Source organism: Colossoma macropomum, unplaced genomic scaffold (assembly GCF_904425465.1).
Source record: "Colossoma macropomum unplaced genomic scaffold, Colossoma_macropomum, whole genome shotgun sequence".
NCBI classification, from domain to species: Eukaryota; Metazoa; Chordata; class Actinopteri; order Characiformes; family Serrasalmidae; genus Colossoma; species Colossoma macropomum.
In genome coordinates, this window is record NW_023494791.1 from 27,836,798 (window position 1) to 27,863,247 (window position 26,450).

The window sequence follows — 26,450 nt, forward strand, 5'->3', positions numbered from 1 at the left end:
TGTAAGAATTCTTTTAGCAGAGAAATAACAGTGCTCAGGAAGCTTTATCAATGATGCACTAAATATGACTTGATACAGTGATTTTGATTGGAAACTATTCAGTTTTATCAATATTGCCCAGCTCTGCCTTCATATTTTCATATTTTTTGAATATGTATCTCTCTCTTTTGAGTTTTGGTATGGTAAAACTAATGAGGATAAAGAAATCTTGCTTGTGTGTTGTTTGAGTCTGAATTTACCTCCTACACATGATGTTCTTGTAATCTGAAAACTACTTTGTTGTAACAAGTGCTTCAAAACCACCTGTCTGAAACGATATATTATGGCGCAAGACCTCATAATAGACAGTCTCCACCAGTAAAGAACCACTGAACACTGAAGTTGTATACTAACTGTTTCGTTTGTTTTTTTTTTTTCCCTCTAGCATGTTTCATAACTACCACAAGCCACAGTTACATAAGTCACAGAAGTTGTATTGCCTAAAAATGAACACATTTTATGCATTCATAAAATATTTTGCCATACTGTAATAGTTAGCTAGTTAGTTTTACTAGCTGTACTAACAAAGCTAGAATAAAATTGAGTTTGCCAATATATGAGATCACCATATGAAAAATATGCAGATATTTACCTTTCACCATAAATGAAATAATGAGCCAAATTGGCTGTACATAAATTTAAAAAAAAAAAAATATATACATAAAACAGTAAAGAAATGAGTTACAAAAGTTTGGGCGCTGCTGGTCAGATTACATGTTTTGTTTGTGAACAGAAATACACCTTCCCTGCAGCAGGAGTTCTTAATTAGGGGGCTAGGAAGAGTCAAGAGAGTAGTGCTACAAGAGATAGACCTTAGCAAACAAGTAGAAAATTTTGATGAATGCTTGTAAGCTCTGCTGAATGGCTCCACCTACAGGACATGAAAGACAGGCTATTGGTGATTATAAATTTCTATTGGGGGAGTTCATTACTGAGGAAGGGTCTTGATTGCCTGCTAAACTTGAAGCAATTTATGGTTTGGGGTGAAGTGCAGGCAAAGTAAGTGAGTCAACTTGTTATTTAATTGTTCTTCTGTAATTTCTTTAGAGGCTCTTTTCACTTAAAAATATGTAATTTGGCCGGAGGTATACAAACTTTTGCATATGACTGTAGCTGATTCTGTTAAAGAAGATCAGTGATAATGATACATAATATTTTTTTTGCTTGTATTTAGCCTGAAAAAGTTGTCTTAACTTGTACTATTTACTCATTTAAATTGTGTATAAATTGTCAGGCAATATCAGCAGTTAGTTACTTGAAAAGGACTAGGATGAACCAAAACATAAAAGTGCAGTGTGCAAGAGTATTTGTGACAGTTAACGGTAGGTAGAAATATGATCAAGATATTTCTGAAGTTAGAATGGACAGAATTTACCAGCAAAAACAGTAGTGCCTCAATTTAAAAAATGGAAAATTGAGTACTTTAACATTTGCACAAATAAAGTTTTTAAGAAGGAATCACATTTATTTATGATGCATGCAGTTGTTCTGTGTTCTGGATATACTGATTTTCACAGTAATTATAACATGTCTTTATATTACCTGCCACTAGTGGCAGTAATGACTGTCATCTAAGAGCAAGTCGTCAGTGCTGTGTATGTGATCTTAGTGAACACCTGCTCCATGTCTGGTGAAGATCTGTTTGGCAGAGAGGCACAGGAAAGAGGAGTGAAGGAGAGCTGGCTGAGTGCTGTTCACTTTGGCAGTCCTTTTCTGTCCTTGGACACACTGAGAGGGCTTGTACTGTTCAATGGCTCACTGCATTGCTGCATTAAGCATAGATTAGTATACAACATAGTAGCACTTGATACTGTAAAACTAGACATGGCAGAGTTAGTAAAAACTACTAATCTTTAAAATATATGTATTTTTATGCTGACTCTTCACCTCAGAATGTTGTGTTGAACTGAGGTGGCTGATTTGGGATTAACCACTCCTAGTGTTAATTATTGTATGTGAGATCAAGTGTAGAATTTCATACAGCAAGTAAAGAAAGGACAAACAAAGCTTTTGGGTCAAGAGAAAAGTCAAGGTTGATACCAGTCATGTTTCAGTATGACCTTAGGTTTCTTTCTGCTATGGCCACAGCTGTGTCTAGGGTTAAGCATGGCTTTCCATATTGATTAAGGGGGACATGATGATTAAAGGGAGTGTTTGAGGTCTTCAGATGCATGCCACACAATAAACATGAGCATTATAAAAGCTTTAAAGCTTCTTTCAAGTTATTCTTGAGGAGTGCTCCAGCACTGTGAACCACTGAGCAAGCCACTTACTGTCCAAACTATCATTCAGCCGTTGCACTAACAATACAAAATAACAATACCTGTACACGTCGGACAACCTAAAGTCCAACAACAGCTGGTGCTATTTCATAAACAAAAATCAGCTTATCAGCTAATGCTCGATTCAGGTTTTCTCATAGCTTCACATCTGATTGCTGTTGAAGTGCAGTGCAGCAGTGATATGTTTTTAAATGTACTTTTGTGTGGTATTATTTGGTGCTGGGTTGCTGATTTTGTCTTTTCTGCTTCAGAACTTATATACACAAGGTTTGAATTCATGTTCACTAATCATGGTTGCATGTGTTTTTCAAAAACTCCAAAGACCACACTGGAGAGGATTGCTGGAGGGCCCACAGTATGATACTGGATCTGTCATACATCATACATCAGTGCTTGAGCTATGATAAGATTTTTATCTGCATAGCAGTGTCATGTCTTGTTGTTCTAGTGTTGTTTACATTGATTGCCTGCCACAATAAGCCTAGTGCTCTTCTAAACCAGTTGCAGTAACCCTACTGCTTCTGCGCTGCATCACTGCTCCACTGTTTCCTGTGTGCATTGTAGTGGTTTCAAGTCAGAAATACTACAAAAGTCAAGTGACATTGTGGACTCTTTGTCTAAACAGCTTGTGGACTGTATTTCCATGCTTACACAGCACCAGCAATAACTGGTAGGCTAGGCCATAACATTATGGCAAGTTAATACGTATAGCTTTTTTCAAACAGTTAATAATGAGGCTTAAATATTTACATAAGCTTTATGTGATCATTTACAAGTGTTAAAGGTTATGCTAAGCTGATGATTAATGTGCATTTAATCCAGTGCATGAAAACACAGAAATGTGATCTGATAAATGGTCTCTGCTTTTGCAGTATGATGCTTGTGAATCAAACAAAGCAGTTATGACATGTCCCCTCCTTCCCCAATCCATCAACAGTCAATGCTAACCACTATTAAAAAGTCACCTACAAATTAGGGATGAGACTTATCAATGTAAATTTGATCATTACAGACCAGATACGACCAGTATAATGTTAACCCACGATATAGAGTTCACTGTATTGTGAATGCTATGATAAGCCCAAAATTGATAAATTACGTACAACTCTGCCCCTCAGACAAATTAATTCTGTGCTTTAGCAGCTTAAATAACTCTTATCAACTCCACCAGAAGCGGTAATTGGACTGCTTTTTTGCCGCTTGCAGTATACTCCTGTGCTTATAATTGTAGCCATAAATAGGATCTGAATCTAGTGTAATGGTTATCCTTTACATAATAAAGACATTGTCGTAGTCATTTCATTATTTTTATATATTGTGATGTCATATTGTTATTGTGTGGAAAAATGGAAATTCCAAATTTGGGTTCATGTCAACGCCTGTACTACACATGCTACTACTTGTTTTCAGCAGAAAAGGGGAAAAGAAAGACTAAGAAGTCTAAGAAACCAAGTAATTTGAAGTCTTGTTAGTCTACCAATGGCTTAAATAATGTACTTTTAAAATATTTACAACTAAGTATTGAAGTATTTATACTTATGTGCATGAGTGAATGAATTGTTCAAAGTAGTCTAAATAGATCCAAGGTATTGCAGTGCTACGCTGTATTGTTTTGTTTTTTCCCTCCTATCCTACTGGAAAGTGCTAGTAGTGAAAGTTTCTGAAATAGAAGACCTCTCACACTTTTTCCAACTCCCCTCCCCTCCTCCCTCCTCTGGGTTGAGAAAGTGGCAAGGGGCCCTCTTCTGATGTGTCCGTTTCATTCACTAAGGGTGCACTTCTTGACCTCATTGTGAGTGTTTGGTTCCCTGAGGGCACCCACAGGTCTGCTGAACTGGTCTCTGTAAGTCTGTCAGAATGCCTGGATGAAGTGAGCTAGCTGAGCTGGGTAGGGATGCACTTGCAGATTTCTGACAGGTAAGATCTGGACAGTACCAATGAATGTATGGTGTGTGTGTTTTGGAGTTTCTTTCATTTAAAAATAAGATGAATGATTAATTTTACACAGCCATGAGACGGCTAAATCGGACATGACAAAGGATGTTAGCATGTTAGGTGATCTAAAGGAAGTACCTAGATAAAGTTAGCCTTATCTAGGATGTACCTAGATAAAGTTAGCTTATTAATAGTTTTGACATTGAGCTGTGAGTGTGATTCATCCAAACTCAAATTCATTGATTCATCCAAAACTTTTTTTGGCATATGGAATACCGTAAAAAGAGCAACACGTTTCTGAATCGCACGCTCATCAGTACCACCTTTGTTTTTTTTCTTTTTTTCTTTTTTTACATTTTAATGTTGTATAGGGACCCTCTATTATAGAATTTTGTGTCCATGCTGATATTTAGCATTACATTTGCATTTAGCATTACAGATAAATGTAACATGTATTTATGGACTGTTAAAAAAGCACCACAATGAATGAAATGCAGCCCTTTTTAAGCACATAAGCTCAGCATTGCAGTTGCAAACATTCTGCTCTTTTAGAAGAAACCAAATGCTTTATCTAATATTAAAGTTTGAATTACCAGTCAAATCTAAACATTGGTCCAATGCTGATAACTCATACGATTCCAATATCTTGCATCTCTAATGTCATGAGACCTTAGCATTAGCTCTTTGCTGCTAGCAGTGAGATACAAAGAGATTATCAGGGGTTAACCTGCTTGTGCATTTGTTTCCTAAATAAAAGGAGGAGTATTACTGAAAATGTCTGGGCTGAAATTTAGATTGATGCCTCTTGGCAAAGCATGAATTAATTTGTAGTTGCCTTTTAAACGCTTTGCTGTTGGGCTCTACTGCTTTTGTCAGAGATTAGATGAAACCCTTCAGCATGCATCCACTCCGCTGTCGAAAGCAGACACTGGTAGTGTATTGATTACTACTATCTGTCTTTTCAGCCATCTAGTTTTTCTAGTAGCTGTTGAATCTGAAGACATCTTTCAAAGTGCTTTATGACACCTCTGTGATGTATCTTCATAGTTGGTATCCATAGCAACCTGCTCCATTTTGGGGAGCAAGTGGAGTCATGCAGTGCTCCTTTGCTGGTTTGACTGGCTGAGCACACTGTTTAACTAGTCATCCATACTTGCTGACACACTAAGAATTGGTTCTCCAGCTGTTCAGTTAGTTTCGCTATGGCCTATTGGAGCAGTGGTAGGGATGCTTATAAGAAATATTCTTGGACACCTCTCCCATAGGAAATCTTTACCAACAGATTTTTCTGTCTGGAGGGTTGTTCCTTCTATATAAAATAGGCCTGGGTTTGAGACATCACAAAATGTATCATTCTTAATTGTTGTTGTTCTTAGTCATTAGCCTATGCAGTTCTGATATTGCGGAAGTGTGTAGTATGCAAATTAACTTCTAACCAATCACTGAATGTTTTATTATTGCTGTGGACATCCCGACCAATCGCAGATGTTCTTGTGTAGTTTGGACACATCAAGGCATTCACATTATCCGTCAAACATAAATAACTTTGGTCAAAAACATAACAGAGGCCTGTACTTAAAGGGGCATTCCAGCCAAAATGGAAAAATGCTACTGCTATCTGTTGTAAACATGCTTAATTGACTCCTCCAGTGGTGCCACAAAAGTTCCTAAAGTGATATCTTCTCGTTTAAACACTTTGATGATGTAACTTAAAGACAGAAACTTTTGAAAAAACCTCAAATGCTGGAAGTGGGCTGTTTTGAATTTCTTTCCTGCTAGCAGGCTAATACAGAAGAAATCCAGATAGCAAACATTACGGCTGGGAAGCCAAAATGTGTCTGTATTTGTTACCCTCTACATCACTGTGTTTCATTTACAATGGTTGTAGGACATATTTGTGCAATGCATTCTGGGTATTGTAGTAAGAGTACATTGCTAAATGATAATGTGAAACAATCATCAAATTTCTGTCAAACCAATGAGGCGTCACACAATGCATAATAATACAATAAACACTAGTTTTAGGCTGGAATGTCCTCTAAAGCACATCACATCAGTAGTTCAGTATTGTGTGTTCTACTACTGCTTTAACTCTTCCATTGTTAGTGATGATTAGCTTAATTTGGGGAAAGCTGGGGCAAAAGCCCTTTTATTTCCAAGTTTCACAATATTCAATGCAGAAACATAAAATATTGCAATGTCTCCCCCCCCAAAGCATACCATTCAGCTGCTGTGCGTGTGCCTGTGCGTGTGCCTGTGCGTGTGCCTGTTCTTATTATTCACCCTCTGCTTTTTACTGTCTCTCCCTTCAGACTCTAGAGGAGCCTCCATACCTGTCTGTTGGCACTGATGTGAGTGCCAAGTATCGTGGGGCTTTCTGTGAAGCCAAGATCAAGACTGCTAAGAGACTCGTTAAAGCCAAGGTGAGCTATTACCTCAAAGACATGGTTAACAAAAACGGGGTCAGACAGATTTGTTTTGAAACTTGACCTTGGTAATTTATTCTGCGGCACAAGTGCTGTTAAACAGACAAGTTTTTTTTTCAGGTGTGATTCTTCTAACCAGTTGTGGCTGCAATACACAAATGTTTCTTTTTTGCTGTGGATAACTGTTTGACTTTAGCAGTGTCAGTAATAGCAACTACAGAGAGATTGCCTGAAAGAACTTCTCACATAAAAGTGAAGGCGGTTTGGCGCTGACCCTTTGTGCGAGAGTGTGCTAGGGCCCAATAGATTGGTTGGCTGATTATGTCAGCCAATATTGAGATCCCCCAGATTTGTATCTACCTGTGGAAATCCTCCAATACAGCACTGAATTTTAATGGCTTGTTTTATATCATAGTATACAGATCCCTCTACAGATCACTTAATAGACTGCTAAGCTGACAGGGACCACCTGCTCTCTTATATAGAGCTGAACAGTCTGGTTCTGGAAATAAAAATCCCATTCATAATCACCATAGGGAATTTTCTGAAGATAATAACACACATATATATTAATATAGCACAAATGTATACACACCAACTTCCCTTTCGGTAATTATATTTGTCACTTATGTGTACTTCAATGTGTAAAATAATTCATTTGAGGATTAAAATAATCTTTAAAACCATTCTTTCATAGTATGGTGAGTTTCAATGCACTAAAACTGATAAGCAACTTACTAAAAAACGAACCATGAAACCAGAAAGACAAAAAGCAAACCCTGTGTACATAAAACATAACATGAATAATAATAGCACAAACATATACGGAAAATCACTAGAAAAAATTGTTGATAGCAAAAGTTGACTGAAAAGTGGTTGGAGGGATAATAATTGACATTATGGGCAGTGCTTTTTGGGATCATTCATTCATTTTGAGTTTAAAAACTATAAGTACATAGATGAGTGATGTGAAGTTTTGTCTGTTTTTCAATTTTTATTGATCAGAATAAATGTTTGGCATAATTGGTCTTTTAGCTATTTGGTTTGTTTGGCTGCTTAAAACTTTATATCAGGATTTATAAGCAGGATATTTTTTCTGTGGAGAATGAAGAATGGGATTTTTACTTCTGGAACCAAAGCTACTGAAAAACTGCTGTTACTGTTCAGCTCTATTACAGCACTGTAGGCTGAACTTGTAAATCAGCCTGTATTGCTGAATTAAACCATCATGGTAATAATGGAAAAAAAAAAATAGATAAATAAAAAACATCTTCACTTTTTAGTAATAGGTATGTTCCAACTCTGCCTGCACTAGAGCTCTAATGCCAGTTTAAATCGCCTGGTGCAGTCCAAATGCTTTTTCTGCTGCTCTGGATTTCTAGCTAGCATTCTCTCCATTACAGTTGTTTCTGAGATTAAATGATATTGTGTTGGTTAGTGATCCAACTTGTTAAAATGCCCAGTTTTTTCTTTGAGAGTACAAAAATAAGAGCAAAGTTAACTTGTTTAATAGCACTGGCATTAAAGCTTTGGAGCTTACATTACATTGACAAACTCTCTTTTCAAATTGATAATTCATACTTGGGTCTACTGATACTCATCATATAAAGACCAAAATAAAATATACATTTTACTCTATACATAGAGTGTAAAAATAAGAGCAAAACAATTCTCTAGCTGCCCACATGTATGTGAATAGACATTACATTGGCGACTCGGTGTAACGTTACAAGATGAAAATTCTAGAAATAGTGTTTGACAGGTCAAAATATTCCAACTTTACATTCATGTGCAATTACTGGTCATGTACAACATAACTGTAATAGCTAAATAAGGCTGCTTATACAGCAAGAAAAGAAAAAAAATCCGAGTGAAATCAAACAGCACAAACTAATATATGTAGAAGTAATTGTTGCTATGTTAATAGGCCAATGGTGTTTGCGGAACTAGGGATGCATTAATACTGATGCTGTACAGATATTGGCCAGATAGTGTTTATTTACTTGTACGTGTGCTCATAAAAATTCACTGATACCCGCTGATACCGTGTATCAGAGTGTACACTGCTACGCTAATGAACAAACACAGTACATGAGGCTTCCTATGCCAAGAATGCACTGTGTGTTTGTGTGTGTTTAAAAACGGGCTAAAATCACAACCGCTTCCCCAGTATGGGTGGAGACATGTAGGCCAGCTAAACGGAGGTGAAAAAGTTTCCTACCAAAGTGTGTATATGCCAACTGTACTCTGTTTCATTGAGTAGAATAGCAAGGCATAAACATTAATGTGTTAATTTTTTTTCTTTTTGTCGAGACCGTATTATACGTTGTACATCATTGTTTGCGTTTAGATTTAGTGCACAGTGTCAGTGGCACTGCTCAGTTTCTCAGTGTGTTTGCTCAGTACTCGGTGTGCAGCATGTTATTTTGAAAACAGCTTTATTTGAAATAGTTTCATAGACAGAGCTACATGATGGTCTGTTCAAATGTACAGTGTGTGACACTAAAGAACAAGATTTGGCTTTAGAGGACATTCAGCTACAGCTCAACTAGCCAAACAAAATACTTCAGACGTAAAACTCCACAAATGAGCTCCTCGGATGCATTAGCCCCAGCAGTGATTCTTGCTGTCACTGTGCAAGTGTCACTGTTTTCTCGCGCTATTCTGACAATCCCACTCTTCTCCACTGTAGTGCTACTCAATCTAAGGTAAATAATGTTAAAATAATGTAATAATGTTAAAAACGTAAAGCCCAGCTAATGCATTTCACTTAAAATCACTTAGAAGTAAATATTTTAACTTTTATGGTATACTGCACTCACCCAGCCTAGCATCAAGAAGTAAAGGCTCTAAACTGAATTTGGCTTAATGTAGCCAATACCTGATCAGTCTTTTTCACAATTATCTGATGATACCAATATGATTCCAATATCATCATGCATCCCTGTCTATAATTACTGCTGATTAATACCATCTGTTTTATACAGATACAAATAACCAAAAACTAATGAGAGATGACTGTTAAACATGTAAACATTTACATTTTATGTAAATATTGTACATAATATAGCAGACACTCTTATCTAGAGCCATTTAAAGTGGTTAGACAGCATTAGACAGCAGTGACGTTTCTGTTTGTGGGCCAGTGACATAATAACTTTCGGATGAAAGTTGCCCGGCACTGGTGACTACATGTGTAAGTAAGTAGCCTAGAAAAGGCCTCCAAGTTATCAAATTTGCTTATTTAAATATTTACTTGATTAAAAAATCTGGCAGTATTAGTATTCTAATAGTGTTTTAATGCAGTTTTAATAGTAATTTGTAGTAATTCAGTTTTCTCACTAATCAGCAAACATGTCTGCTGCCAATGTATTTCATCCCATCCCTTCCCCTTTCATGGGATGTATGAAACAGTAGGCCAACAAGCAAGAAGTATGTGAAATTGCACATAACCCATGTTCAAGTGAGTCCTCTTTTCAGTTCACTTGCTTAATTTCCTGCTTGTGACTTCTCATCCTAGGCTTGCTTCTGTTGTTTTCTTTCTCTCAGATGCTTTATAATTCTCGTCAGAGACACTGCTCAACAATGTAATCAAATTCTTATGTCTGTACCACAGATGCATCATCTGCCATAGCCTGTGTCTGATCTGCGTTGCTTTCTCTCTTCCCTTCTCTTCTTTGCTCACCCATCTGAGACATATTAAGCACTGGATGAGGTTCTACATAGAACAGGACTATCCACAGTATAACCACTCTGCTCTGCTGTCTCAGTTTTTATCTTGTGCCTAGCTTTAGACTGGCCTTGGACTCTTATATTTTTTGTTTTGTTTTGTTTTAGGCCAAAATTGGTTGAACTGAGCAGTAACAAATAATGCCTAGCCTGTAGCAGAAAAATAATTATAAATAGATATATCTGTTAGGCTGTTGTTATTGTAAGAGAATTTTAAAAAAATGTAAAAAATAAAAACAAAACATTTAAACAAACTGCCAACTTGTCAGAAATCGTGCAGGCATATTACCAGGGATAGAGACAAATAACCTTCACTCAGTCATTAGTAAAAAAGTTGCTTCATGCCTTATTATTGTGCAGGGGGAAAAATCCTGATGTTGATCCTGAAGATTATGCTGGTGTCCATGGCAGCATATGTGACAGTCCAGTAGACAGTGTCGAGTGTGGTGCTGCTTTGAGTGCAAACAACTGTTGTTCTTGCAGTTGAAAGAAATGGACGGGAAAACTCAAAACTAGGACTATGAATATCAATTAAAGGGAATTACAGTTTATTGTCAAAACTAACATGTTATCAGTGATGCATACAGTGCGAAAGTCAGACCTTCCTTCCTTTATTTAATAAGTACATGTTTTAGTGACAAGGCAAAATCAGAAAACATATATTTAACAGAAAACCACATGGAAGACCCAGTAATAAAATATTACATTATTAACATTTTCAGTAATTTGCGTGTCCATTATTTGCCTTTATTAATTCTGTTTGTTTTGAGAGGGTTGCTTTTAGTTTTCGAAAGAAATCTGCAGGGAGGTTTTTCCAGAGCTCGAAAGTTCAGTCTTAGACGTTGGTTGCATTTTCTGCTCTTCATGATCCTAGTAATCCCAAACACATTTAATGATAATGGATTCTGGGATGGTCAGTCCACTGTTGTGAGAACACCAGCAGCTTTTTGTTTTTGTTTTTGTTTCCTTTTTTCGTAACAGCTTCATGACAGCCGTACATCCTTTCCGAATTCATAGTGTTGCTTTGTCTTCTCACAGTGGAAGGATGGACAGAAACACTTGTAGATATTTTCAGATCTGAAGTATGGGGCTTGATTTTCAAAAGATTTCAATACTGTTTATCTGATGGTGACAGTTTTCAGTAGCACTTTAATTTATGTTACGGTACATAATTAGTATTTAATAGGTAAATATGTGGTACCAGTAATTTTCTGGTACATACTTTGCATGTACATAGTGATTAACATTAAAAACGTCTAGGTTCATACAGCTGAACTTACTCCGAAGCATGCGTTGCAAACTTTGTGGAAGATGTTCTGATATTCAAACACTGAAGATGATGAATTAACAAGCCAGATATAAAGGGAGAAACTATCTGCTGCTGCTTCTCACACCGAGACCTGCATTACTAGTCTCTTCACTACGAGTCACAGCGCTCGGTCCGCACAGCGGCTGGCCAAACAAGCATGCGGTTCCTGCAGCTCACTGCGTCCCTCTCTTAAATACTGTAAAAAGTATGTCTAAAGTTGCCAATAAATAAATTACCTTTCCTCACCATGTAAAACTAAGAAATATGTCTTTATTTTATTGTTAGCTCACTAGGTTTTGTATCATATGGGGCTAAATCTAATGAAATGGGGGATGTTGTCTGCCTAATCATGGCATGCAAGCATGCACAATGTGGCTGTGTTTTGACAAAACGCTAGACCACTCTTTACAAATGAAACTGATGAAAATGATTGCACATGAGAATATGGAACAACAGAGGTAAAACGAGATATATTGGCTCAGATATTATGGAACATTAATGTAGTAAGTAAAATGACAGATGCGTTGTCTGAGGTCAGAGTGCTAAACCTGGTGCAGAGACCCATACTTGGGTCAAATTTCAGTTTCACTTGCGGTCATTTCATTAACAGCACATTGACTTAATAGTTAATAATATTTGCATATTTATATAATATAAATTAATATTTGAATAACAAAAGTCTTTTTCCGGTTCATATGTTAAATTAGTGCTGGGCGGGAATGTTAATGATTATGGTTAAAGTTAATGAACTCATGCTTCTTGGATTTTCCTTATTTTCACGGATTTCAAGCAAATAACTTTTAACTGTCAAGGCTTGCATACCATTAGTAAAGTGCACAAAATAAAATGCTCCTCATCTAAAACAGGAAAGCAATATTATATAGTATGTTATCACAGTGTTATAGTATACCAGTATAGAAAATATATTGAGAGTAACAACAAAAAACATCTCATATGAAAAGTATATGCATGTATTTGCTTGCTAAAAATGGTAGTTTGTGGCACAAAAAAGCATTGAGAAATTACCTTATTAAAAGAGAAAAGAAATGGAAATAGCTGCTTTAAATGGTTGTGTGCATGGTTCAGAATTATTCAAACACAAGGAAAATGACAGAAAATGAATATAATTATGAGATGTGCCATCACTGAAAGCAGTAGCGTGAAGTAATTTAAATTTGCTTTTTCCGTACTTTTTACATTGTTTGTATGGATTAGTCCTAACTAGTTCTAATGTTTGCTTATAATTGCATTTATTATTTATAGTTGCAGCTTATTATTCAAGTCTGTAATGGTATATATTTAAAACCCATTAGTTAAGTGTATAGTCTATCTAGTACTCAGTATATGTGTGGGGAATGGTGCTCTGTTTTTGATACATGAAAAAGATTGAGGCGCTCTACAGCAGCTCACATTACACCCTTTTAAAAAAAGGTGCCACAGGGGCTAATGCCATACTTTTGTTGCACTTGTACTACTATAGAAACAAATGTTACATTTCTCCTTTATGCTTATCCAGGTGAATCTGGACACAGTTTCTATATTTTATAAATGTTTGTGTCGACACTGGTGGCTGTGTACATTAGTATTGCAAATCTAGTATTGCAATTCCCATGTTGGTTCATCCCCTGTATCAATTCTTTAAACTGTAAAAAGATTACAAATTTTACACAATCACACATTTCTTTTACAAAATTGAATTTGGTCAATGGACCATATGATTCTCGTCCGGACAGGGACACCAAATATTTTTTACGATAACTGTTATGTCTAAATTAGTTACGGTTGTATGCAAAAGTTCTAGCACTCCTTGTCAAATTATATGTTTTGTTGAATTTTGAATTTTTTCGACAGAGAACAGACTTAAATGTGACGTTTCTTCAAATTTTAGTGCACAATTTCTATTTATTTGCTGAGTTGGAGGAAAAAATAAAAATATAGTATGCAGAGGCCACATTTTACTTTCCATTTTCTTTCTCCAATATGTTAAATTCAGTAAAACAAAAAAGTCATTGTACATTAAAATGTGCAGAAGTGCTTTCTCTGTAGAGGATGTGTACTTCTTTGCTTGTTTACTTTGAAGTTCAACAAAACATGTCATTTGGCTGGGGTGCCCAAACTTTTGCATATGTCTATGTCATGGCTTTGGTGTAATTTTTTTAACCTGCTCACTGTACTTCATATGTGGATTATAATGTGAACTATTATCTGTTTAAGCCACAACAACATAGTAATTATTGTAGTCTGTAGAAGTTATTGTTATTGTCCAAAATTTCTGTATCAACCCTGTCACCTAAGCTTGCACAATAAGGACTTAGATTTGGATTTCTGTAAAAATTTGTGTTGTTGATCTCACTCAGTGTCTTGGAGGCAAATCAGTGATGTTGGAGATCAATAGTTGCCTAGCATTTCAGATGTTCTGTATTTACTTTTTACTCACTGACTCATTCCTTTCTCCTCCTGACCTCTTTTTCAGGTGACCTTCAAACCAGACTCCTCCACGGCTGAGGTGCACGACGAGCACATAAGAGGAACTCTGAAGGTAAGAGAGTCTGCTCAGTCCAGCACTGCCTTGCTTTGAGTGCAAGCTTAAGGTAATAAAAAATCTATAGGATTCCCTGTTGGTGAATGACCTATTCAGTTTGAGTACAGGAACTGAACTGTTTTATAGCTTCTTAACTGGGTTACTGGGTTATTGACACAACGCTAAGTGTCTCTTTCTCTTTCTTTTATTCTCGCTCTCTTTCTTTCTTTATTTCTTTCTTTATTTCTCTCTCTCTCTCTCTCTCTCTCTCTCTCTCTCTCTCTCTCTCTCTCTCTCTCTCTCTCTAAAGCTTATGTACGAATCTACATCAGGCAGTAGTATGAATAATGTGATTTGGGCTGGTACTGTTGATAATTTCATGAAGATGAAAATAAAAAGGAAGGAAGCCTTTAAAAGAAGGACAAAAATTAAGTTTGCTTACTGTTTTTCAAAGAAATCTGCAGGAATATTTTTTCATGTTTCTTATAAACACCTCCAAAGTTCGGTCAAACATTTTCCAGAGGTTATTACATCATGTATTTAAATTTGTTTGTACTTATCATTCATAATGCCTTCATTTAAACACAAATCGCCAACTTTTCTTTTTGTAGCATACTGCTATCAGTAGACTTCATAGTTAAACACATCAGTCAAATTCATTTTCCAAGTGTCAAACAAATAACTCAAACAAAATAAAAGCACTGCAGACATGTCTGGAGTAAACTCTTTGTTTTCTTGGGCTTTTTTAGGTGGGTGCTGTGGTTGAAGTGAAAAACCAAGATGGACTCTATCAGGAAGCCACCATCAACAAGCTTACTGATGCTAGTCTATATACTGTTGGTAAGTGGGAAAGAAATCAACTTTTAGTTTGAACAGCCTTCAGGCAGTGATCTGACAAGTACATGTCTGTACTAGAGACTGAGCTGTGCAAGGTATTGTTATTTAGTTTGTTTAATATTATTTTAATAATTATTTTAGCAATGATAACAATGATAAGAACAATAATTTAAACGAAATACAGTAATTCAGTATTTAACTGGTGTGCAACCTTATTTCTAGCAATTTTACTTTATTTGTACTTTATTTGTACAACTTAACCGAAATACATATGCATTTCAGATCCACTGACCAAGCTGAGCCTAAAAAGTTTTTGGGGGACGTAATACAAGCAATGCAGTGATCCGGATGAAACTTTAGAATTAATTGGACTACACCCACTCAGTAAATGAATTGAGGTTGTGTGTAGTCATATCATTTGATCATTGTACTTTTTAGATAGCCAGCTTAAGTTTCTCATTTTGAAACAGCTGATTTTAAATGCAGTGGTTTTTAACAAAACAAATATCAGATTGCTATCTGTGTCAGGTATCGAGATTTTATTTTGTTGTTGTTTGTTGTTGTTGTTGTTGTTGTTGTTGCATTATTGATATCAGAAACAACACAACATAACGTCTCTATTTACACTTCTTCTCTCATAGGTTTCTGCTTTTTTGTAATAGGCATTGAATTATGTACAGAATTTTGATAATGTCAGATGGTATAGGTTTATTGAGGTTTGGAAATAGCCTGATTAGAAATTCTCACTAATTGTTAATATTAGTGCGCACTATAACTCCAGAAATGTTGCATTGTGTGGCATGAATTGTTTTCAGTTGTTCTTTTAAGCTCAAGGCAGATATAAAATATAGCTAAATCTTTCCCACTAGCTAAAATGTTTCACATCAACAATAGACTGGACTGGTCAGATAACACTAGAGCACTTTATAGGAAAGGCCAGAGCAGACTCTACCTGCTTAGGAGACTGAGGTCGTTTGGAGTGCAGGGGGCACTCCTGAGGTCCTTGTTCGACACCCTGGTGGCATCAGCCATCTTTTATGGAGTGGTCTGCTGGCGTAGCAGCATCTCAACTGCAGACAGGAAGAGACTTGACAGACTCCTTAAGAGGGTCAGCTCTGTCCTTCGAGGCCCCCTAGACCCAGTGCAGGTGGTGGGAGACAGGAGGATGTTAGCTAGACTAGCATTGATGCTGGAGAACAGCTCCCAACCCCATGCACGAGACTCTAACAGCACTGGGCAGCTCCTTCAGTGACAAGCTGCTTCATCCCAAGTGTGTGAAGGAACGCTATCGCAGGTCCTTCCTTACTGCTGCTGTTAGACTGTACAACCAGCACTGCTCCCAGTAGAACCCTCCTCCACCCCCCCATTAGACCTCACACACATACAGCACATAAACTGTGAATTCATCACCATTTCCTGTGTATATTTTAACCAGTACTCCATGTGGAATACTTGTAAAATATCTCTATGGTGTAAAGATGTTTTGCTTTTCTATTTATAACGTTTCTATTGTTAATTCCTCATCATTCCCATGTATAATATAAATCAGTACTTCATGTGCAATACTCCATGTGCAATTCGGGTAAAATATCTTTTACAGTGTAATTATTTTTTTCGTTTTTTATTTAGAATTGTTTACATTGTTATTTTTTGTGAAGGACGGAGTTTATATTTTTATCTTATTTTTTTACCTTACGTATTATATATATATATATTGTGTATATAGTAACAATTAACAAACTGTAAACCTTGTTAAGTAATTTACAATTGTTAATTCTCTTCTTGTTACTTCTTTTCTTGAGTGCCTTGCTACCCCTTTGCTGCTGTAGCACTGTAAATTTCTCCATTGTGGGACTAATAAAGGATTCTTATCTTGAGTTACCTTGTAGTTATCAAGATGCAGGCTTAAACTTGGACTTCTCACCCATAAATACTATCTGCTTAGGTTTGCATTCATACACAGTGCTTAGTTTACATAGCTTTAATAGCATTAAAGTCTTAAAAAGCATTAAATTGAATTTGCTGATACCTGGCAGATATCCTGCTAAAACTACCACATGTGAAGGTCCACTCATTATTAGCAGCTTGCTTATCAAGAGTGTTAAGACTTAAATGCTTTAAAATAATGTACATGTTCAATACTGTATGCAAGTATGATGTATGAACCAAATGGAAGCTCCTTTAGTCACTGTGGTGATGTCATGTGGTTACTCTGGATTCCTGCAGAAACAAAAAGTTTTTCTCTTGGGTAATGTGGCACTCCAGCTAAAATTGGAATGGCTAAATCTGTGAGGATATATTAGATTTATCTTACTGTTCTTCACTTAATTGACAACCATTTTATGTTAGGCCCTACAAAAATTCATTTTTTGTGTATTTTTAATAATAAGTAAAGTATTTTGCTTGCTTTAAACAACACTATTTTATAGTATTGGACATGTACACTTTATTGAGGCTTTCATTTCTAAATTTAAGAAATGAAAACAGACTATGCTTGTTTCTCTTTCTCTTTCGTTTATTGCATGTATTCTGCATTTCTGAGGTGTGAAATTTGTATGGTTAAAAAAAATCTATATAATGATGAAATCATGCAAGTAGCTTAAGAGCATGCTACATGTAATGATGTAAGAAGAATGTTCTTAATCCTGAAAGTATGTGCAAGTTTATTAGTGGTTGAGTACAAGAGCAATTGTGTGTGGGTTGAAAGGTAACTTCTCTCTGTCCCTAATTTTTGCAGTGTTTGATGATGGTGATGAGAAAACCCTGAGGCGTTCTTCACTCTGCCTTAAAGGGGCACGTCACTTTGCAGAAAGCGAGGTAATATTTTTTTTTTTTTGTTTTTTTAGAGACGGCATCAATCCGATACTCAGCATTGGTACTGAGCTGATACTAGAGAAAAATGTCTGAGCCGATATTGTAGGGAGAAAAGCACCAGGTCTGGTCAGATTCTGCAAAAAATCAAGCTAGTGTCGCAGATCTTGTAACGCAACATAACCTGAAACGAAGTAAAGTAAGTCACATAGTTAACAGCAGCCACATGCAGCCTAATGTTAACATAGGAACAGCAAGCAGCTAATAGTATAGTAGTACAGTTAATAGTAATGCCATACAGTTACGATCCCTTTAGGAAGAATAGTCTAATTTTGCACATATCTGCACTGTAAAAGGGCAGATTCACTAAAAGCGGCGCTAATTATCGACAGTCTTGTCACTTTGTGTAGGTGGGGTTGACGAATTTAATTATTTTAATTTTTTTATTTAAATTTTTATTTATTTATTTATTTTGAGGACTTCCACTTTTTTTAACTAAAAATCTGTTTCAGCTAGGAGGAAAGTGTTTGTTTTGTATTCTTTTAGTTCAGATTCAAACTATGACTCATTAGGTTGAAATAATGACTCATTTTCTCAAGATTTTGTCGTAGCAATTATTGATGAAGTAAGAAAATGAGTTATTATTCATCAAGAAAGTATGTGATATTTTAATTAATGTTAGTAAATCTGCCGTTAACTTTTTTTTTCAATTGTATTTATTTATTTAGTTATTTATTTATTTGTGAAAGAGCTTAACTAGATAATTAAAAATAAAGCTGTGGTCAACATTCATTTTTTCATGAAGCTGAAGTCAGCTTCTCATTCGCTGGCAGAATGCAACTGCTGCACCATTTAAGGTGAAACGGGAAAATTCGAACAAGAAACTGACTTCAGCTTCGTAACTTTTTAGTGTTTGACAGTTTCTCGTGGCAGATTAGACATGTTAGGAAACCAGCTGCAATGCTTATAAACGCAAATAAGTCCATTTGTCTCCAAATTATCGATATTTGATTTAAATCTTTCTTTTTGCCTTTTCAATAACTACTAGCTAGACGAAATTGTTGTCTGTGTTGCTATGGTTACCAGCAGTCTGTGCACCAATCTTCAGGGTTAAAGGGTAAATTACCAGTTACATATTAACTATTGTTAAAACAGTGTTGGAACAATCAGCAGAGCTTTATTTTACTGTAAATTCTACTATGGAGCTGCAATAGGGCAGTAAAGGAGCCACATGTTGCCAATCCCTGGTTTAGGTTTTGCAGATGTTTTAACATAGCCTAATGAAAGGTTCACACCAATTGTTAAGACTATGACTAACTCCAAGAATGCAGTATTAAGCGTCCGGTATGGATTGTAGCTGAACTTCCAGCTGATATCTATCTGATAAGTCATTTTTTATTTGTTATGGTCACAGACACTTGACAGACTTCCCCTGACCAATCCTGAGCACTTTGGCACACCAGTCATCGGTAAAAAAGGCAACCGTGGGGGCCGACGCTCCAATCCCATGTAAGTATTTGGAATTAGTCTGTTCTTCTGTCATGCTTTCATTCAGTGATGAATAGTTGATTTTGAAGTTTCAGAGCAGACCGAGTCCCAAACACAAAGCTGGGGGGCTTTGTATGAAAAGGCTCTACCCCCTGATGTAACTTCATTAATTCTAGGTACTAATAGTAAACCAGCATCTTGTGATCCAGACAACATATCAGGGCTGTTTCAGGACATGGACTAACATGGTAAAAGAAAAACTTCAAATGTGAAATGTAAGTGACTTTACTGTAAGGGTATGATATTTTGTACATTGGTACATTTTGTACATCCACAGGGCACAGGCCAACATTTTTCAGAACCATCCAAAAGTGAAAACTGACTGTCTAAAATATGCTTTGCTTACTTTACATATGTCTGTTGAATTTTTGTGCATCTTACTTAATTGTCTGTTTTAGGTTTTAATTGTTCATATTTAAGGCAGAGCATGTCAAAAAACATGAATGGGCATTATTATTAGCTTGATGCTAATATTACATAGGAATTCCCATTACATGGAAATGATGGGAAAATGCTACTTTCTAAAGTGAATTAACAGCAGGTTCTGGATTAAACATATCTATATTTAGGGTAGGCATGGGCAGCTGGCACCATCACAATTTTAACTGTTTTACCGACATTTCAGTGTTAAATTTATGCACACAAAATCATCATCCCTGAAGCATGGTTTAACATCATCCTGTGTGGGACAAAATGACTGTGTTAGTCTGATATCCTGCATTCAAGTAATAGGTTGCCAATTGCTTTTTTAAATGTTGCAGTGTATCAGAAACCCAAAACATCGCAATGCGACTTCCCCTAATATTGTTCAGCCCCAGTGAGCATTGATTGTGACCTTATATTCACCATAGGATCTATTACTCAGGTCTTTCCTGGCTGGGATGTGTTTATATATTCTACAGTTAGTTGGCCCCTTAGAGTGTGAATTAGCGAGCTTGCCTGTGTATTGAGCCAGAGGGCTGTCTTTTAATTGAAAGGCCCATCAAGCAGCGGCAAGTGAGTGGTCTCCTCATCATGCACAGCCTAATTAGCTATTATCCTCCTTAACAAGGGAGTGAGGAGGAGAGAGAAAATTCTGTTTTCTGCCGTTACTGTAGAATGGAGTTTAAAGAGATGTCAGCTCAACAACTTATAATGAACTAAACATTCAGTGAAATGCAGAGTCATATTTCTGCTAATGTCAGTGATTGAAAGCAAGCTATTGATCTTATACAAGCATTGCTTTGTAAATGTCTGTCTAAAGTGAGGCTTTTGTTCATTTTTGTAGGGCTGCCACAATAACTATAAATCAGCAATGATTAGTTAGCAGTTTAAATGAGATCAATAGTAATTGATAACAACCTTTTACAACTGTGATTTTGTTAACCACATACTGACACCAATAATTCCTCTGTCCCACAGTCAAGAGGAAGAGTCATCTTCTTCATCCAGTGAAGAAGAAGAAGGTGACCAGCAACAGAATGAGGAACTTTACGGCAAGGTGGTGTGTGTGGAAGCTATTGTTACTGGGGATAAGAAAAAGACCTGGTACCCTGCACTGGTAAGTCAGATCCATCGAACTAAACCATTGTTGGTGCTCCTTCAGTAATAGTAGTCTGAGTCTGAATTTCAGAGAAAGTGGTTACATTTTCCTAGTAACGAGTACTTAAGTAAAATTTTTGTGGACTTTTTTTAAATACTAAAGTAATTTACTTTTTTCAGTTACACTTCAGCAATTCATATTGGGTTACCAGTTGTTTTTGGGCTTCATTTCATTTTCTTCTGTTGGTTCAGCACATTAATTACTTTGTTGTTGCTAATACTTCTCACTGTGGGCTTGAACATTTGATTTCAAACCAAAAGGAGAATAGCACCTAATGAAGTTCTGTTCTAAGCTGATAAATAAGGAGTGTACTAAGAAAGGTCACTGTTGAAAACCTGACATGAAAATTGCTTTTTTTTTACTCATTTTTTTTTTTGCTAGGCTACTTTTACTTCTACTTGGGTCATTATTTCGTTAAAGTAGTAATACTTTTAAGTGATGATAAGTATGTATTTGGGTAATGTAATAATGACTAATAACAGCATTTTACAGGCTTCAAATACTTGTTGATGTTTTAGAACAAGCATGTGAATACTCATTCTCAATACTAACCTTAAAAACAATACTATTCAAATTTCATAATTTTAAGAATGTTGGTTTGTTAAAAAACAAATTACGTATACATAGTTTTACACATTTTATGGTCCCTTTTTATGAAGGACATTGCAAAAAAACAGAGAGACAGATGTGCTCTAATGTTATTTCCAATAAGGAGACTGACTAGGTTTCTGCTTACTGAAATAGCAGAGATGATGTCAAATTAAGTTCAGGACAAAATTATTTTTTTAGATCTTTGTTTAGGGATATGTTTTCATAATCCATGTACCTGGTTTACTGAATGGATAGCCAAGTTTAAAATTGATTGCTAAATTAGTGGTCCAAGGTCAAGTCTATTGTAAGTAAAATAACTTCTGTAGGAGTACTTTAATTTCATTCAGAATTGATGACTCGGTGAGTTATTTCATTGTTCTATGCTGTATTTGTAAAGATTAACATTAATTTCTTACAGGAATCATCAAAAACCGATTAGCCTGCTATCTCTGATTATCTCTGTCTCTCAGCTCCATGAGGTATATATGCATGACTAAGGACGTGCTCAGCATCTTCATTCGGCACTCCAAAACTACCACCAAAAATGTAACACGTACTTGGCTATTTCACTTTGTTTAAACATTGTTTGCCATTTTAGTATCTTTCACTAATCTTCTTTCAGTCTTTCTAAGAAAAGAGGTTTCGTGCTGTGAAATCATAGGGGGAAATGTATAATTTATAATTATACATTATACATAATGTATAATTTATAATAATAAACATTATTTATATAACACCATTTATACATGCAGCTCAAAGTGCTTGTCAATACAAAAGCAAACACCATTAATGAGAAACAAATGTGAAAAAAAAATAAAAATAATAATAATTGGCAAGGTTGAATAAAACAAACAAAATGAGTTAAACTGAAGGTTTTGCTGTTTAAAACTGTTGACTGAAGATGCTCGCCATATATCTTGTTTGGAAGACATATAATAATGTGCTAGTCCCTTAATAGCCTTAACAACTAAAGGAACTTTAAAATGTATTCTGTATTGAACAGCAAGCTCTGCCAACATGCCAGTATGTTCATTCTTTTATGTTCACGTTAGAACTCTAGCCGCTGCATTCTGTAGAAGCTGTAGTTTATCTATACTCTTTTTAGGTAAGCCAGTGCATTGCAATAATCCAACAGGAGAGAACAAATGTGTAAGTCACCTACTTAGCATCATGCAGTGTGTGATGAGGCCTGACCTTGGCAATGCTTCTAAGATGAAAAAATGCTGTTTTAGTCGCGTTGTCTATGTGAGGCTTAAAACTGAGGCCAAATTTACTAGTTTGCTCACAGTTTTCCACATTATGTGCAGTAGAGCCAGGAAGAATTTCAGTTTTGTCTTCATTAATTTTCAAGAATTGTCTCATTCGATTTATTATGCTTGATAAATGGTTAATTAGCTGATCAACTGCACTTATTTCATCAGGTTCAGCAGAATGAGTTTAATATCATGTCCTTTGTTAAGTAATTTCCATTTTTATAATAGAATATTTGATTAATTATGAGAAGAAAACCTCCTAATTGACACAGCTATGCACTGCTGTGTTATTGACTGTAATAATAATAGTGCTGATGTGTACATCTGGGCCATGACCTTTAAATCCACACTGTTTGTAGTAATTTGGGGAATTAACACAGATACTTTGTACTGTACAAATCAGCCAATCAAATCCCTTACAAACGACCTTACACAACCAAACCTAAACTAATCCAGCTCATATCCGCTGCTTATATTTGCAGTATCAGACTTAAGCACGGTATCTTTCCTTCTCAGACGTTCTGTTATTGTAATGTTCTGTTATTAGCGTACAGATGGTCTTCACTCAAGTAGATCACAGCAGCTCCAGATCAGGAGTCAGCAGGGCTCACTAGTGAGCAAAACTAGGACCCTGTCCCTTTAATCAGTTGTGTAGTGAGCTCTGTGAATCTCCTCCTCCAGGTTGTTAGTGTGTTGTGGAATTGTGCTCTCCAGCACCATCCAAAGGCTCTGCGTCAAATGACAGCACGGAAAAGAAAAACAAAGCATATCATTGGCTCCCATGGTTCCTTGCAGTATGAGTGCATGGTGGAGAGAATGATGTAAAGGCTGCAGCATGTTTGTTTGTATGAGGGTGTGCTGGCTCACTGGCAACCAGCCTCCACCCAAAGTTTTGTACTGAAGATAGTAGTAAAAAATAAATAAATAAATAATAAAATAAAAAAGTAGACCTCATGAAAAATGCACTTAATTTTGTAAATACAATGGGTTTTAAAACTATACTAAAGGTAACACCTTGCCGTTCTTTGTTTTGTTTTTTAGTATGGTCCTTAATTGTATTATGAAAAACCTGCATTTAATTTGACCAGGAAAGCACTCAATAATGAACAATAAATGAGCAAAATGATTGACATTTGCTTTATTGTTACAATTATTTTTGTGTTTATGTTTATTTTTTAGTAGATGTTTGGCGTAAAATGTACCGTTTGGTCCCCAGGCCATGCAGTGCATATATTGAAACTAAGCTACAAAAACAGCCTGTGTTGTATGTGTAGAAATATACATCTTTAAATGTTCTCTATTCTCTGTACTGGGGGAAAAGTTTCTTAATATGTGTGTTATTGTGAATTGGTTAGTTATGTGAAACCATTGCCCAGAAAAAGACCCATCACATCGCCATGGTTGGATTTGGTAGAATATCCTGTTCATTTTTTAAATTATCATCATGTTCTCCATGCAGACCATCTGCCAAAACATCCCAAAATCTCTTTGGTCTTGGTTTATGGAGACTCCTCATTGACTCATCCACACAACTTTTTGGTTGAGGCCTGGGCTGGTCATTGCAAAAGTTTAATTCTGTGGTCTGTAAGCCATTTTTGCCTAGATGAATGCTTTGGATCATTGTTACCACAACACAGTTTTAGCTACCGTTTGTTCTAAAATGTCCTTGCACTTGAGTCAGAGAGTGCAAGAATGCCATATATTTAAAAAAAAAAAATATGGATTAAGTTGTTTTCTGCATGATCATTCTTTTAACTAAAATGTTGTTTCTTGTTTGTGGCCCTGTTTGAATCTCCGGTCTGTTTTAGTCACAAAAAGTAAGAACAAAAAGTTGGCTGTATTCAATGCTCCAGAGATGTCCAGTTGGTTTTGTTTGGCATATGATGAGATTTTCTGTTCAAAATGTTCACGTGCTTTGGTGTTTTATTGTAGTTTTGGAGACTAGCCCTCCATTTCAGTACTATGTTTAAGATGCCCTCTTTAGCTTAAATAAGAGTCCTCACACTCCAAACCATCTGCCTGTTGTCAGACGTTGTCAGGCTGTCAGTGAGCATCTAATACCGACTGTTGCTCCTAGTTTTTGCAGTATGTACCACAGTGTCAGTTCTTGGCAGCCCAAATCAGTGCAGTAGAAGAGAAACAAAAGTGAGCAAAGCAAGCAAACTGCACTCAATAGGGCACCCATGGAGAAGCCTGACTTTTTAATGCCATTTTTAACATTTTTGTACTAACAAAGAATGGGTTAACCAGTCATTTTATGGACTATTTAACTTCTGTGCCAGCTGTGCATAAACCTTTACTTTATAACTAACCTTTTTATCCAAACACACCTCTTATAATAATGCTAATTTCAGGTAGTGTCCTTATCAGGTTTTCAATGTTATGTTAGCACCAAGCTATGGGTGGTTTACTTTTACTTTTCCAGGCTATATTTTTCTTAAACACAGACATCTCAATCTTGTAAGACATTCAAGTAACACATTCTTTACTTTGTATGTTGCAGTATTACAGCAAATCCTCCAGTTAATGTTCAGTTATCAAAGTGTAGCTGTATGCTGATCTCATCAGTCTAGAAATATTTCAATCTCTATAATAACACTTTTCAGGATTTCAGAGAATTGTCACGTATGTCTCCTTTCTTTCTCTTTCCCTTTTTGACATGCTTTCCTTTTCTTGTTGTTAAAGGTAATCTCTCCAGATTGTCATGAGGATGTGACGATGAAGAAAGACAGCGTTTTTGTCCGCTCCTTCAAGGATGGAAAGTTGTGAGTAGCTTTTAAGTGTTTCAGTGGTTACTATTTGACTCTTTTACAAAGAATGAAGAGGAATGGTCAAGCGCAAAGGAAGTTATAGTTTTGCGTTATTTCTTTGGGACACTGTCTGCACAAGAGTTCTGATTTTCGCTCTGATGCGTTATGAAGATCAACCTCTAAAGATGCAGGAAGTCACTCAGACTGTGGTTGTTGGAACAGATGAAAATAGGTTACAGTTAGTATTAAGTGTGGAGAATGCTGCAGGTAAGTGCTGGTCTCAGTTCAGCCACTAGCTGATGCCTTTGTGCACTGAAAAGGTCAGCATACAGCCCTTTTCGCCTAATAGAAAACCAGGGGACGGTTTCAAGAAGCATATTCATATAACTTAGACTTGGTTGCACTTTTAGTTTCAGCCTCACAAAACTTAACCAGTACAACAACATTTAACTATTTGCTGCTGCTGTTAACAACCTTCTCTGTTAACCCAAGTTTAGGTACTCAAGATACTCCAAACAAGACATTTAGTATGGCCAGCCAATCGCATGAAAAGTCGAGCCCCCTTTTTTTTTTTAAAGAAGGAAGAAATCGATGTAAATATGTAGAAGGTAAAGAAGAACACTAGATAGTATGACAGTAAAAAAGCAATGCTGTCGTCTCTGCCACTGTATTAGTTCTTATTTAAGCAATAGAACACGAGAGGGAGTGTGTTATTGTAAAATAACATCACAGCTGTGATTTGGCCATGGATCATCATAGCTGTGATGTTATAGCAATGTTCTATTGCTTTTATGCAACAGTTAAATAAATAAAGTAAGAAACTAATAAATTGGGCTG

At 36.1% G+C, this 26,450-nt stretch overlaps 1 protein-coding gene across 3 annotated transcripts in view; it reads left to right on the plus strand.

Moving 5' to 3' along the window:
• arid4b (AT-rich interaction domain 4B) overlaps positions 1-26,450 on the plus strand; it is an 80,779-nt gene that overhangs the window by 29,566 nt on the left and 24,763 nt on the right. For all 3 annotated transcript variants that reach the window (XM_036574749.1, XM_036574747.1, XM_036574748.1), the window contains exons 3-9: positions 6,569-6,679; positions 14,194-14,259; positions 14,991-15,081; positions 17,816-17,895; positions 19,304-19,398; positions 20,839-20,977; positions 25,549-25,628. In XM_036574749.1, coding sequence (XP_036430642.1) covers positions 6,569-6,679; positions 14,194-14,259; positions 14,991-15,081; positions 17,816-17,895; positions 19,304-19,398; positions 20,839-20,977; positions 25,549-25,628 — 662 coding nt within the window. The remainder of the gene's footprint in view (positions 1-6,568; positions 6,680-14,193; positions 14,260-14,990; positions 15,082-17,815; positions 17,896-19,303; positions 19,399-20,838; positions 20,978-25,548; positions 25,629-26,450) is intronic.